This window comes from Eurypyga helias, unplaced genomic scaffold (genome assembly GCF_000690775.1).
Source record: "Eurypyga helias isolate BGI_N326 unplaced genomic scaffold, ASM69077v1 scaffold26548, whole genome shotgun sequence".
In the NCBI taxonomy this organism is placed as follows: Eukaryota; Metazoa; Chordata; class Aves; order Eurypygiformes; family Eurypygidae; genus Eurypyga; species Eurypyga helias.
In genome coordinates, this window is record NW_010265425.1 from 1 (window position 1) to 13,125 (window position 13,125).

Below are 13,125 nucleotides of genomic sequence, written 5' to 3' on the forward strand. Positions count from 1 at the left end.
CCGGCTCGCCAAGGTTCCCAGGCCCTTGGGGGCCGACCGGACACCCGGGAGACTGCCTCGCGTTTGGTTTCGGGAAAACCCTACCCGGGGAGCCGGGAATGCGGTTGTTATTGTAGGGTTCGGCACAGGAACTGGCTTTGCGGTGATGGAGCGCGAAGACCAGCTGCCAGATACCTTAATTTCTGATGCCTCCAGGATTGATTGTTCCTTGCGGAAACAGGAGGGACCTTGCGGAACGGCGGGAAGACTGCAGTCAACATCCACACAACTGGGCATCACGGCCAAACACAAACCCCATCAATATTGCAGTTCCTGCCGTGAGATCGTGCAACGTATTCTCTTCACTCAATAATGTGAAGCCTGATTGAAATGACAGTTTGAATTAAACAAATATCCTAGGACGATTGCATCTGCTCTTCCAGGCTTTTGTAACACCAAAGGGAAACACAATTCTCAAAGTTTGCTTTGGCACAGATAAACGCCACGCTAAAACGAAACAGGATTGCATGAAGCGTGCCGTGCCACTACACAATTGCTTCTGTAACTCCTGTCATACACACCCGCTCTCCCCTCCGATACAAACAGAGGGCACGTGCCCAAATTCACTAAACTATACAGAAAATCTGGGTTTGATGCTTTTTCAAATGAAAATATAAGGTAAGATACAGATCTGAGCTACAAGGAGTATTTATTACATCTCTGTTTAAGTGTTTTCTGCGGGATCTGTTGTTTTCAATGTAATTACTTTGTAATCAGTACGGAAAACACCTGGACTGGCTAGACAGCACAAAGCTTTTAGCTTGAATGGGGCTGGGATTGCACTTTTATATCCTAACCAAAGTATATAAATATCCAGCGCGGGAGACAAAACTACCTGGGAAGCCTGCCAGGAGGCAGGTGGCAAACTCAGCCTATTGCTGACAAAGCAAGGACAGCCCTCTTCTGTTGGGACTTCACATCTGCCCATGCTTCCCCGACCCGCCTGGTGCTTCCTGCCCATGTTATTACCTGTCAGCCAAATCCGAGACACCTGTGGGTACCAGGAGGGGCTGGCCAGGAACGGACGGGGCAAAATAGTACTTGTCTTATTTGGGAGGGCATATATGTGTGGTGACTCTGCGTACAGGAGCTCGAGCCTTCCATCGGCTTGATTGCGTGACGTCCTCTTGGTCCTAAGCTCCATGTCTGAGCAGGCAGAATGCCAGAGTTGTTCTGCAAGTTAAGAATATTGGGAATTATTCAAGATGTTATTTTCAGCGCTGCCTTACCCACCTGGCTCAATGGCCTGTGCAGACACAGCCTTTTCCAGCTGCTGCTCTTAGTATTGTATTATTCTTTTGAAGGAAAACAATAATTACAATTAAAAAACCAATAGCCTTCCCCAGGAAGACAGTTCACATGACAGGGCTAATTAATCTCCAGGCCAATGCTGGGGAAGGCACGTGGAATTACAAAGAGGGACGGATCTTACCTAATAGACCCGCAAGCTGGCAGCAGACTCCGCAAGAGGAGAAATATTTAATTATGAGAAACGTGTTGGCACCAGCCTTGTCCTTCTCATGTAAGATGAGCACAGCGGTACTGCACACCAGCCCACTCCGCTTGCGCACATAACGCCCCAGAGATCATCTGCCTCACCACAGCCTGTCCTCACCGCATCGACAGGTTGTTCCAACCATGTTGCAGGGAAAGCGGCTCTCTTGCATAGCCCGCTCCGCTTGCGTGCAAAACGGTCCAGAGATCATCTGCCTCACCACAGTCTGTCCTCAACGCACTGACAGGTTGTTCCAACCACGTTGCAGGGAAAGCGGCTCTCTTGCAGCAAATGCTGATGTGTTTCGGGACTGGGATATGTAAGCTACAGTGCTGAAAGAAGAATTTGAAGGCTTAACTCTGCTTCTTGATTCAGATATTGCAGAAACTGACTTGTTACCATTGGGAGGCTGGGGACAGAGGAATGGCTAGAGCAGGCCTGACCCAAAATCCCTTCTAATCTGGGTCCAGCAGCAGTGTAAGAACAGGTCCTTTTCTGTCTGGTGTTTCCCCTCCTGGCACCTTGCTGGAGACTAACCTCAGACCTTCAGAAAAGGGACCCCTTGCTTGAAAACAGAGACCCAAACCCTGACTTCTCCCCAGGAGCACGTGGGTTTGCTGAAGGATGTTCCTGCTGGTCCTATGAGCATACAGCTGTTAGGAGTGTTACCTCTCTCGCCCCAGTGCTAGTGGATGCCATGCAAAGCCTCTTGGGTTCACAGTGTCCAAAGGTGCAGTTTTAATTGTGTGATGCACAGGGTAGCCTGCGGGGGCCCAGAGAGACAGTACTGCTCCTGCTGTGTGCATCTCAAACCGCACATGGGTGCCTCAGTTACCCACGAGAAGATGCTCTTGCCCTAAGCCTTGTGTTTCCAGCCAGGTTCCTCACCTGTAAGGAGATGGCTCACGACTGCAAGACTTAGCAGCTTTTCACTTTAAGCCAAGGCCTTTTCCATCAGTAAAACCTCAGCTCCATTTTCATCCATGAAACGTCAGCTTAGACAGGAAAGAGACCCTTTGGGAATGATCCACACTGACCATGCAAATTGGAGCGAAACGCACATCAAGAGATTTGCATTTAAGCAAATTCCAAGCAAGGTATCACGGAGACATCATTAAATCGTAGAAAACGTATTTCCATCAGGCTGAGCCGGAACTTTACCAGTGGAGTATGAGCACTGACTTCAGTCTGCTCTGGGAAGCTCATGACAGACAGCCCTTCTCCAAAGTCTTGCAGAAGCCGAGAGCTGGGACTTGTCAGCAGTGACGACAATGGAAACAGGTGAGTTTCAGCACCTTGACTTTTCACAAGCGTAAAGATGCATGTTCATGGAAATAGCAGGGAAAGAACATACTGTGCCATCCTTGGACTCGTATTAAAAAGAAATCAGAAAGAATTGCCTAAAATCACTCACGTGTGCCATCTTTCAACATCCCAAAAATTTAATAGTATCTATTGGCACGTTCTGCCTTCTCTAGGCTAAATATTGCTTCATAATACAATATTTTTTCCAAAAGGCATTTAGATCTGAATGATGCAAAACATGATTCACTTTGCTTGAAATTATATAAACTTGTTCCTAAATTAGCATTCCTTTCCCCAGTGCTGCCAATAGAGTTATCTGGAGTTTTAATTGCTCGGCACTAGATTCTGCTGAATAACTCACCGAAAGCATCAGGTTTAGTTACACAAGGCTGGACTGCTAAGTTAAAAACAGGGTTAGAGGACAGAGCCATGACATTGCTTACTTATAAGAATTTAAGTGGGACAATAGCTGTATTTATATGAATTAACTTCAGTACCACAGCTCCCATGTGGAAAAGTAAGGTGTGGAAGTGTTTTTGTAATGTCTTCAGATCATAGTAAAGATGTTAGGAAAACAGGACTGCAGAGGTGCAGAGCATCAGACACTTGCTAGAAACGGTCACAGAGAAACAAGGTCAGTTAACACAAAGAGGTTGTAGGATTTGGCGATATCAGGCTGTAGAATAAAAGAATAAAAGCTGCTCACTGCTTTCCCAGTGATGCTATTTTAGAAATAAATATCCTCATTCTGAAAATGAAATATAAGATTATCTCCTCGGCTTCGGTCCTCCTCCAGAAGTTCTGTGCTGAAACAAGGCCTGAATCTTCAACTGGATGCAGCTAGCAAAGGCTGCACATGTCATTGCAGGTATCAAACCCTGGTGAAGCTCAATGAGCCCAGCTATGCCGTGCAGGCTTTTCCATCAAATTGCAAGGCTGTTATCTATACAGGATCTCTCAGGCAAAGATGTGAAGTTTCCGCAATGCAGAAAGTGTAGCTGTTTCTCAGTTAATACTTGCACTGCCACAGCTTCTGAGCTCCAGCTACATTTGCACACCGGGTGCCCATGCTTCCAACTGCTCTCAGTAAAAACAGCCATGAAAAGGGACTGCAGGAGGGAGTTTTTTTCCTTCGGCCATGGAAAAGAGCCAGACGCAGTATACGGAGTCCCCTCAGCCCCAACAGTTGATACCAATTTCTGGCTGTGTCCTCGCTTGCCCACAGATGTTTGTTGGTCAGTACACAAATGCAGTGCTTACCTCTATTTTGATTATTTTGATCATGAGCTTTTTGGGTCACTGTCTCTTGCAATGGGTTTTCCTTGTATCCAGTTTCAGCTGAAGTATCCCTCGTTAGTACTCAAACACCAAAAGCAAGTGGCAGTTGCCCAAAATTTTAATTGCTGTGTCCCAACAGAAAAATATTTGGGGTAACCCCAAGCCAGCACTGAGATTCTGTGTTGTTTAAACCCTCTACTCTTCCCTTTCTAAGCTCTCCGTGTGTATGTGCACCTGGGGACACAATGCCACAAGAATAAAAGTGATAAATGGAGCCAATTGACACATCCTGAAAAGGAGAAAGGCAGAACGGTAAATCACAAATTCAGAGATCAAACACTTCATCTGTGGAATGGCTTCTTGTGTTCCCTCAGGAGAACCCGGGTGCGTGTTTTCCAAGGGATTAGCTTCAAAGTTAAGTTCTTCTCTGGAATATTTCAATAACAGCCCATATGGCCACTCCTCGCTGGCTTCACAGGTGCGAGCTCACTGTTCAGGCACAGGCTGCTAGCCAGGATGAAAGAGCTGTCCCTGGTATTGTACCTTGTACCTCTTTGCCCTCACTTGTGCCAAAACACAAGGCAGATCTCGCAAAGCTTTATCCAGGCAGAGCAAGAAGACAGACGCCTCATACCACAAGTCACACGGACCCTATGGATGGGTTGTGCTGTATTCCAGGCAGGTCATGAAAACGCAGCCAGGTCTGCCATCAGCCTCTTGGGTGATGGGGCCGAGACACCGTACTCCTCTTTGCGCCTTCCTCAATAACCTTGATAAAACAACAGAGTCCCCAAGTACCTGTCTGTATTTGCTCTGGATACAAAGCTGACTGAGCAACCACCTCCTTTTCCCTTCCTGAGGTCTGCACTGTGATTCACATCACCATTCAGAGGAGCCACTCCAACCCTCTGGGGTATTTCATCTCTGCTGCACTGAGATCAAAGTTTAGAGCCATGTGCTGAAAGCCAGCGACCCCAGAAGGGCGAGAAGGGGTTAAACCACAGCATCTATGCTGAAAGCAATAGGAACTGTAAGGCTAAGTCAAATTTTGCTGACCCAAAGGGGAAACATCGGATCTGGCACATATCGAGAGAGCTGCAAGGAAAACACATGGCACCCAATGCTGAAATACAGGGTCAGGGACCCCAGCCTTTCTTCTCTGCTAATGAGCAGCCCTCACTGTTGGACTCCTAAGGGATGATTTTTTTCTTAATAATAGCAGTCCTACATGCTTCTTTCCTAACTTGTACAGAGGTGATGAATTTGCTTCTTTGGTAGCATCCTCTTCCAGCTGCCCTATGCTTTCACTTAACTCCTCTAATGCTCGTTTCAGTCCCTACAGATTTTGGCAAACGAGTGTACCAAGGAGTGCGAGTGAAACACACAGTCAAAGATCTTCTTGCTGAAAAACGATCCAGGCAGAGCAGTGGCTCCCGCTTCAGTGTAAGTCATTTCATATCCCCCCCACCCCCACTTGTCTTAAAAATCAGAAAAGTCGTGTCATGTCATCCTCTGGTTTAAAGAGCATTTATGCTGAGTTCAGGGCACTGCCAATATTGACAGGGAATAGCAAAAACGTTTCATAGAATCATAGAATGGTTCGGGTTGGAAGGAACCTTAAAGATCATCAAGTTCCACCCCCCCTGCCATGGGCAGGGACACCTTCCACTAGCCCAGGTTGCTCCAAGCCTCATCCAGCCTGGCCTTGAACACTCCCAGGGATGGGGCATCCACAACATCTCTGGGCAACTAGTGTTTGCCCCAAACACCAGTGAACCTTCGAGGGATTTAAGTCCTTTTTTTCCCCTTTTTAAGCCAATCAATAATGCTAAATTTCTCATTCCTTTCACATCCTGCATATGATACCTTTCCAAGGCAATTTCCTTTTTCACTAGCTACATTTGCACAACTCAGTGTCACAAAAATAGACGTTCTTCCCTGAATGTTGTGTTCCTTCCAGCTCCTCTCTGGCATATTAGAGTGCCAGGGGAGATGCAGTGATGTTACAGTCTGGAAAGAGGCCAAGCATCAGTTTGTAAGAGATTAGTTCTTTTTAAAGTGGTTCTATGGCAACAGGAAACCTAAGTCAAATTATAGTACGCTACATAGGGTTTTTTTCAATTACTAATGAGAAAAGTAATGCTGTTCCTAAAAGGGGACACAATATTGCAGTGCCAGCACGTGGCATGCAGCGGCACAGTAAGCCGTCCTCTGTGTGCTCTCAAGACTCACTTTACCAAGCAGCTGCACTTCACATCCAGGCTGATGGGGAGCAATCGGGCCACTGACAGATGAGGAGGTGCAGTCAAGCTGCTTAAACTGTGTCCTGGAAGGAAAGGGTGGGAGCAGAGACTCAAATTACTAGCAGGAGAAGATGCATATTGGGAGTTTTGATGCTCTTCCCCCAAGCCATTTTGCCTCAGGCTTTTTGCCTTTAGCAAAACAGACACTTCAAAGGGAATTGCAAGTATTCTTCTCATTGTTACTTTCATGCGTGTTAACCCGTAACAAAATGGGCAGAAAACCAGCATGGGCATTAACAAAGCAAAATCCAGCCACAGATCTCTTCACAGCCTTCAGCTAACAGCAGAAAGGCAGAAGACCCCCTGAGCCATGGCTGTCACTAGGAAACGCATGCTCCTGTCAGGCAGGCATTTGGGAAGACTGCTTTGGGGAGCAGCAGGAAGCAGCTGCTGTGTTTGTACTCACTGAGAAAACAGATCCTGGTTGATGACTATCGTGCTTTACCTGTGCCCTTTCTGGAGGCGGCAGCTTCAACGGCTGCAATCAAAAGCCCTAGGAACTGTAAAACACTCGCTGCTTGCTTTATTACCCTTTGCTTTGTATTCCAAAGCTTAGCAGTTGTGTGTCTATCTAATGCAAAATCAGCCCTGTTGCTAATTCCCTAAGAGGGATGAAAAATTATTGTGCACAGCAAACATCCGTATTTGCTCGCACATATCATGAAAAGAGCAGCTGTAAGTGCAGCTCTGTTTATCCAACATAATATAATCCAGAATCAAAGAAAACGGCAGATAACTGAACACCCCTTCGTATATTTATGATGCAGTGTAATTTAGCTGCATCTTTTGTTTGAACATGATCTTTGCTCTAAAAAATCAGTAAGCCTTTGTTGTGCAAGAGGAGGTCTGTGCTGCTAAATAAAGGTCACGGCCCATCAGATGTAAGCTGCTGGGCTGTTTACTGAGGCAGCAGAACAGCAACAATTTCATGACAGCCAGGCCCTGCACACATCAAATGATAGGAAACCAGTGTGCACTGTGAGGAAAACCACACATTTCGGGCTTGTGAGATGCCACCCAGTGCAGGGCAGAAGGCTTTGGTCCTAAACTGTAGGGAAGGTGTGAAATTTTTTCCTTTGGCTCATCCACTGAACATGCATGAAGCAGCAGTTACCCTCTTCATGAAAGGATTCCCCTGTTTTCTCAGGTGGGGAAACTGAGAGGTACACAGGTGAAGCACTATGCCCAGAGGCACTCAGAGGCCTGGGACAGATCATTCAGCAAACCAGTGAGGCACCCTGCCCAGATTAAGCTTTGCTTTTATTATCAATTTTTATGACTTCAGCTGCTGTACTACAGATTGGGCCCAGAGAGGAGATACACTGAGGCCAAAGTACGGTCAAAATGAACCACAGGTCCCCATTGCAAGACCAGCTCATTATTGTGACCTTACATTAACTCCCCCAAGGCAGCCTCGTAGCTACACAATGTTCCTGGGTTACCAAGACAGTGGAGCAACACAGCTCCCTGGAGTACCCCTAGCCAGTATCTCTGCCCAGTCATGTGCAAGGCAGGCTGTGACCAAGCTTATCAACAACTGAACGTGCTGTGAGCTGAAGTGATGCTCAACAGACACACTGATGTGTTGCAGAAGATCCAGCTAGCCCAGCCCCACAGCACTGAAAGGAAGTAATGCAGGGAGGAAATGAACTAATGAGTTTAAATTGACCCAAGCCATTTGTCACCTGATAAGGAGCCAGGAGGCAAGTGAAATGTGGGTCTCTGCAAGTATGCAGGTGCCTGCTATGATGAAGTCCAAAGATGGGCTGATGCAGAGGCTCTTGCAATTTAATTACTGCAGGTAATGACAGCTCTGTGGCTACTGTGTGCAAAGAGGAGCTGCTGCCTGTGACACACAGATAGTTTCAATGGCTGTTGAGCATATGGGATCAAAGACTAACTTAGATGCACTGGTAATCTGAAATGTTCCATACTAGAGGCTGGCAGCAGTGCCCAGGGACCTTCCCGTCCCTCCAGAGAAACATCCCAGCTCTCATCACTGCAGCTCTTTGACCTGTAGGCAGCTTCTGTGCTGCCTGCACCGCCTAACTTAACTTCTTCCTCAAACACAGTATTAGGGGCACCAGACAACACCGCTAGACTACTTCCTGGTGGGGTGTTAAGACTGAGGTTTAAACACTGGTACAGAGGCCTGCACTTTCAAAGAGATTCCTCCTCGGCGAATGCAGATGGGAGCTGGCGCAGGACACCGGCCAGGGGCAGGCAGAGGAGGTGGTAGGGAAAAACCCTGAGGCAGGAGAAGGTATTACTGAAGGGACATACAGGCTGAGAGAGGGGTGTCTGCCGGGACCAGATTTGCATATGGAGGCTTTAGCTTTGCAGGGCAGCGTGCATCACCAGCGATGATCCTCACTGAGGCCTGTGGCTGAAAATGGCCCAGCTGGAGACAGGTGCAAGCCCCGGCCCTGACCCTGCCATGTGAACACTCATCTGCCCGCAAGCCAAAGGGCTCCTTCCTGACACCTCCTATCTCTCCTGCCGCCCGTGTGACTTGTGTGGGCTCAGAGCTCATTTTCATGACGGAGCAGGGAGCAGCTGCAAACCTCCCTCAGCAGTAAAAGGAAGTCCTAGCACTGGCAAATTTAATTCAAATCTAAACCTCCAAATTTGGTTGCTTGCTATGACAGGCACCCCCTGTTTGCACTATGCAAACTGAAAATAGCATGCCACCATCACTGGCCCGGGCAACATCACAGCTGAGGGAAACGCATCCATGGGCACTGTATTTCTGCTCCGGGGGTTTGGAGGCAGAACTCAGTTAAACTCCATGTACGAGCTCTGCTCCACGGTGCTTTATAAGGAATTAGCCACTGTGAGCACCAGAGGCACTCAGGGCTAATCTTCCCTTACCTAGTGACCAAGAGATTATTGTCATCAGAATTGCTGTAGCACCCAAACTGGGGCTAGAAACAACTGCCTTCTACACATAACCTACTTGTTCTGCTAGGAGGGGCCAGCTGAAGCACCTCTGTGGCAAGTAGACACAGCACAGGAGAGCTGGGCTGGAACATGGGTGGTACATAACCTGGCCAGCCAAGGACTAATGTACCATCTTGCTGAGACCTGTTTTGTGCCAACACCAAAACGCCTGCTCAGCATTCTGTTTGCATTAAGGGACCCTGCACTACATGAGAAAGAATCCTGTTAACTTGATATTTCTGTTACCAGCTCTATGCAAGACCTTCAAAATCTCTTCTTAGCCTACATCTGCTAATACCTCAGAAACCCCAGGCTTGAAATCCTGCAGTTAAGCTCTTCATACAGATAGCACCAAGGCTCAAATAGTGCATCTGAATTATGCCAACACCTTCCAACACATGCTTAGAGAACTGCCTTGCTTTGAAAAGACATTTTTTCACGTCTTTATCTTTTGCAGGGCAGCACCAGCACACCACAGTCACCGTTTGTCCAAACACCAGGTGAGGTTTTTCTCCACTGATAAATACTTTCTGTACAGGTTGGACAGTTGACACTGCTCTTATCTCTTCTCCAAAGCACATAAAGCGAGCAAAGGAGCACTGGAGCAGAGCAACCCCTTAGAGACAGCCCAGGAGGAAAGTAACTGAGAGAGTTAAAACAGGAACAGTGATAATAAAAGAGAGCACCCCATAGTCTGGTACAAAATTCCCAAAAAGAGGTAATTAAAGCAGTTCCCACCTCTTTCAATAGAGGTCCCACACAGAACCCCTTCTTTTCCCTCTGCACCTTCCAGTTTTCCCTGAAGCTGAAGATAGAAAGTAGAAAACCAGGAGCTAACCTGTTGTGATCCTTGAGCTCTTGGACAGTGAAAGGGGAGTGAGGCTGGAAGAGAGGCAGGTGGTTTTGCAGCTGTAACCCCATCTTCCTTCCCAGAGTTTGTAGCAGAGCAACAAAGCAGGAAAGGCTACAAAACTAAATCCCATCCCCCTGGCCTCATACTCAAAGCTGCCCAAAAAACATGGTTTGCTGTAGATGGAGACCATCAGCTGAACTGGGGTAGTCCAAGGTGCTTTTAAAAGCACTTGGCCTGGCACACCTGTTTCAAGGCAGGACTGACTCCAGCCCTCTGTGATGCTAGAGAGAAAGATCCATAGCCCTGTGGCTCCCCAGGTGCTGCTGTTACCATTTCCCTTTAACCAACCCTTTTTTCTAACCACCGCAGGCTCACCTACCGCAGCTGGTTACTACGGCATCAGGAGATCCTTCACAACTGAGTTGGATTTCCACAACACAAAGCAGTTTGTCAGTGATGTCTACTCATCCCCTCTAGGGTCCAAGCCCTTCTCGTGTGATTCCACTGCCACTCAGGGCTACCCGGCACTTCTGGACCCGTGTCTTACTGACCCATATGGGGATTACCGTGCTACTGCCCTCACAGCTGGTACCAGCTCCTTCTTCAGCCCTTCTTCTGTGCCCCCTCACCTGCAATCCTTCCCTAACGACACAGCGCATTTCCTGCTAGTGAGTGAGTCTATGGTTCTCCATCACCCAATGAAAGATTACCCAAACTGAAGCTGGGGTTAAGTCAGGGGGGTTTGTGCGGGAAGGATGTGGCTGTTACAGGAGGCAGCCATAGCAGAGCACACAGCAGATGGGGCAGGGCTGATGTGGAATTGTTTTTTCTCTTTGTTCCTGTCCTCTGATTGTCCCCTCTTCCTGTTGGAGACCAGCTCCTAAATTAACAACCCTCCCTGCTCCCCAAAACAATGAATCTATTAAGCTCCTTAAGTTTCTAGAAACATCCTTTGTCAGCTTCGGGCACTTGCCTATCCCAATCCCTGCCACTTCCCAGGAGCCAGCTCCATTCACACCCAAAGGGCAGAGCTCCTGGGCTGTGCAGGGTCAGGGCTGGTTGGTCCCACTGGGAGCCTATTCCAGGCCTTGCCCACTATTGACAGCATGGATGTTTCTTTTCAGCAGTTTTAACACCCAGTACTGCTCCAGAGCAAGGGAAACCCTTGTGAGTGTTCCCAGCTAGGCTCTGGGGATAGCTAAGCTTGGTGAAGCCAAGCTAGATACACCATTATCTTCAGGATAAGCTTTTGTTCTTAAAGGTCCTTCTTGCCTTCTCTCCCTGCTTCCATGCAGAGAGAGCCCTGGGAGCAGACCTCACCCGACAGTCTCAGCCAGTCGGATGGTGCGTGTTCAGACCCCCTGCAAGCGCTGCCTGCCAGCACCAGCTGCCTCTCCCCACACGAATCCGGAGGCGTTTCCCCATACCGAAGCTCAGGTTGGACCCCAGCCGTCCCTGGAGCCCAACCCTACCCTCTGCATCCTCTTGAAGATGTCCACTACTCCCCCAGCTATGCTGCCACCTCATCCTACTCCTTCTCACCATTCATGACTGTGGCAAACGAGCTTACCTCCAGGATGAGCCACCTCTTGCCAGAGCAGTCCTCGGAGATACCACCCCTTCATGACAATTCTGCCTGGGCAAAAGAGGACGGAAGTCCCATCTGGGGGACTTACGAAGGCCGGAGATCTTATTGATGAGAGATAAGAGCTGGAGGAAAAGAAAATGGACCATTATTGAAGCAAATTAATTATCTGTATGCTTTTTCCTAGTGCTGGTTGTTCAAACAGAGGATGCTAACAACATGCAATGCTTCACGTTCTGTTTAGAAATACAATCACTTGGATATACCACACTTAGCTTACGGTGGTGCCTTCTAGCACCTTATGAAAGTCATTGCTCACAGTCCCACTGTGCTAGAATACACAGCCCAAAAACTACCTGCGCTCTATGGGCCTTTCTGACAAACAGGGATCACAAGGTACTTCTTTCCAGATACTGAGAAAACAGGTTGCTCCAAACCTTAAGCTACATCTACAGAGCAGTGTTACCAGAAGAGATTTGGGAAGGTTGGGGAGCAAGGCAGAGGCTGGGGGAAGCCCTCCTTAATAGCACAGTGCCTGTATGGTGGCATCTGGTCACCTAGCAGCATAAATGTACGCCCCTAATGCCAGTGTGCTGCGACCAGGGCATTGGCTCAGGCAACAGTTATGGCACGTTTGAGCCTACAGCACACAAGGCTTCAACCAAAGTTCACCAGGACCTGGCAGACAGCTTAGGGTGTTGTCAGGGACTGTCAGGGCACCGTCCTGCCAGCTGATCTGTGCACAAGGTAGCCTCACCTGCAGTGCACAAAACACATCCTCCCCGATTTTCCTTTTGCACTGAAGGAAACACAGAGCTCTTCCCCCTCTTGCCTGTGCCATATCACTACAGGTGACGTGACCCGAAGCCTTGTGTCAGTAGCCATCAGGCTGACGGCTCCCTGCACCTTTCCAAGGGGCACCCACCTGGGGCTGTAATTGGGAAGAAGGCTGATGGAAGTCCCGTGCCAGGCCGGGCCCCACGGCCACTAGAGGTAGCTCTGCACACACAAACACACGCACAGACGAGTCCTGTGCAACCCACGAGAATGCAGCCCATCCCAGCTGCTGCGGCCCTCTCCCCCATCTCGTCCCCAGCCTGGCAGCCACAGAAGTAGCAACAACAGCTTCGCTGGGGAACAGGTGCGTTCCAGGGCCTGAGAGTGTGTAGTGATGAGATGCTTTAAGGTCCTCCTTACCTTTTCTTCCCAAATCCTGGGGCTGACAGGGCATTCGGAGTCTTATCAGCACCCTCCAAGGATCGCTGGTGTCACAGGATGGGGCCCAGAGCATCGCTTTGTGCCATGCTGCCTGCAGGCACCTCTCTGC

The 13,125-nt window shown here is 48.6% G+C and overlaps 1 protein-coding gene across 1 annotated transcript; it reads left to right on the plus strand.

Annotated features, from left to right (window-relative positions):
* Positions 1 to 2,805: 2,805 nt before the first annotated feature.
* On the plus strand, positions 2,806 to 11,910 carry LOC104513408 (chromosome unknown open reading frame, human C11orf53). Its single transcript, XM_010156743.1, has 5 exons — positions 2,806 to 2,815; positions 5,451 to 5,560; positions 9,818 to 9,860; positions 10,583 to 10,881; positions 11,509 to 11,910. The coding sequence occupies exons 1-5, from the start codon at positions 2,806 to 2,808 to the stop codon at positions 11,908 to 11,910; spliced, it is 864 nt and encodes a 287-aa protein (XP_010155045.1).
* The last annotated feature ends 1,215 nt before the right edge of the window (positions 11,911 to 13,125 follow it).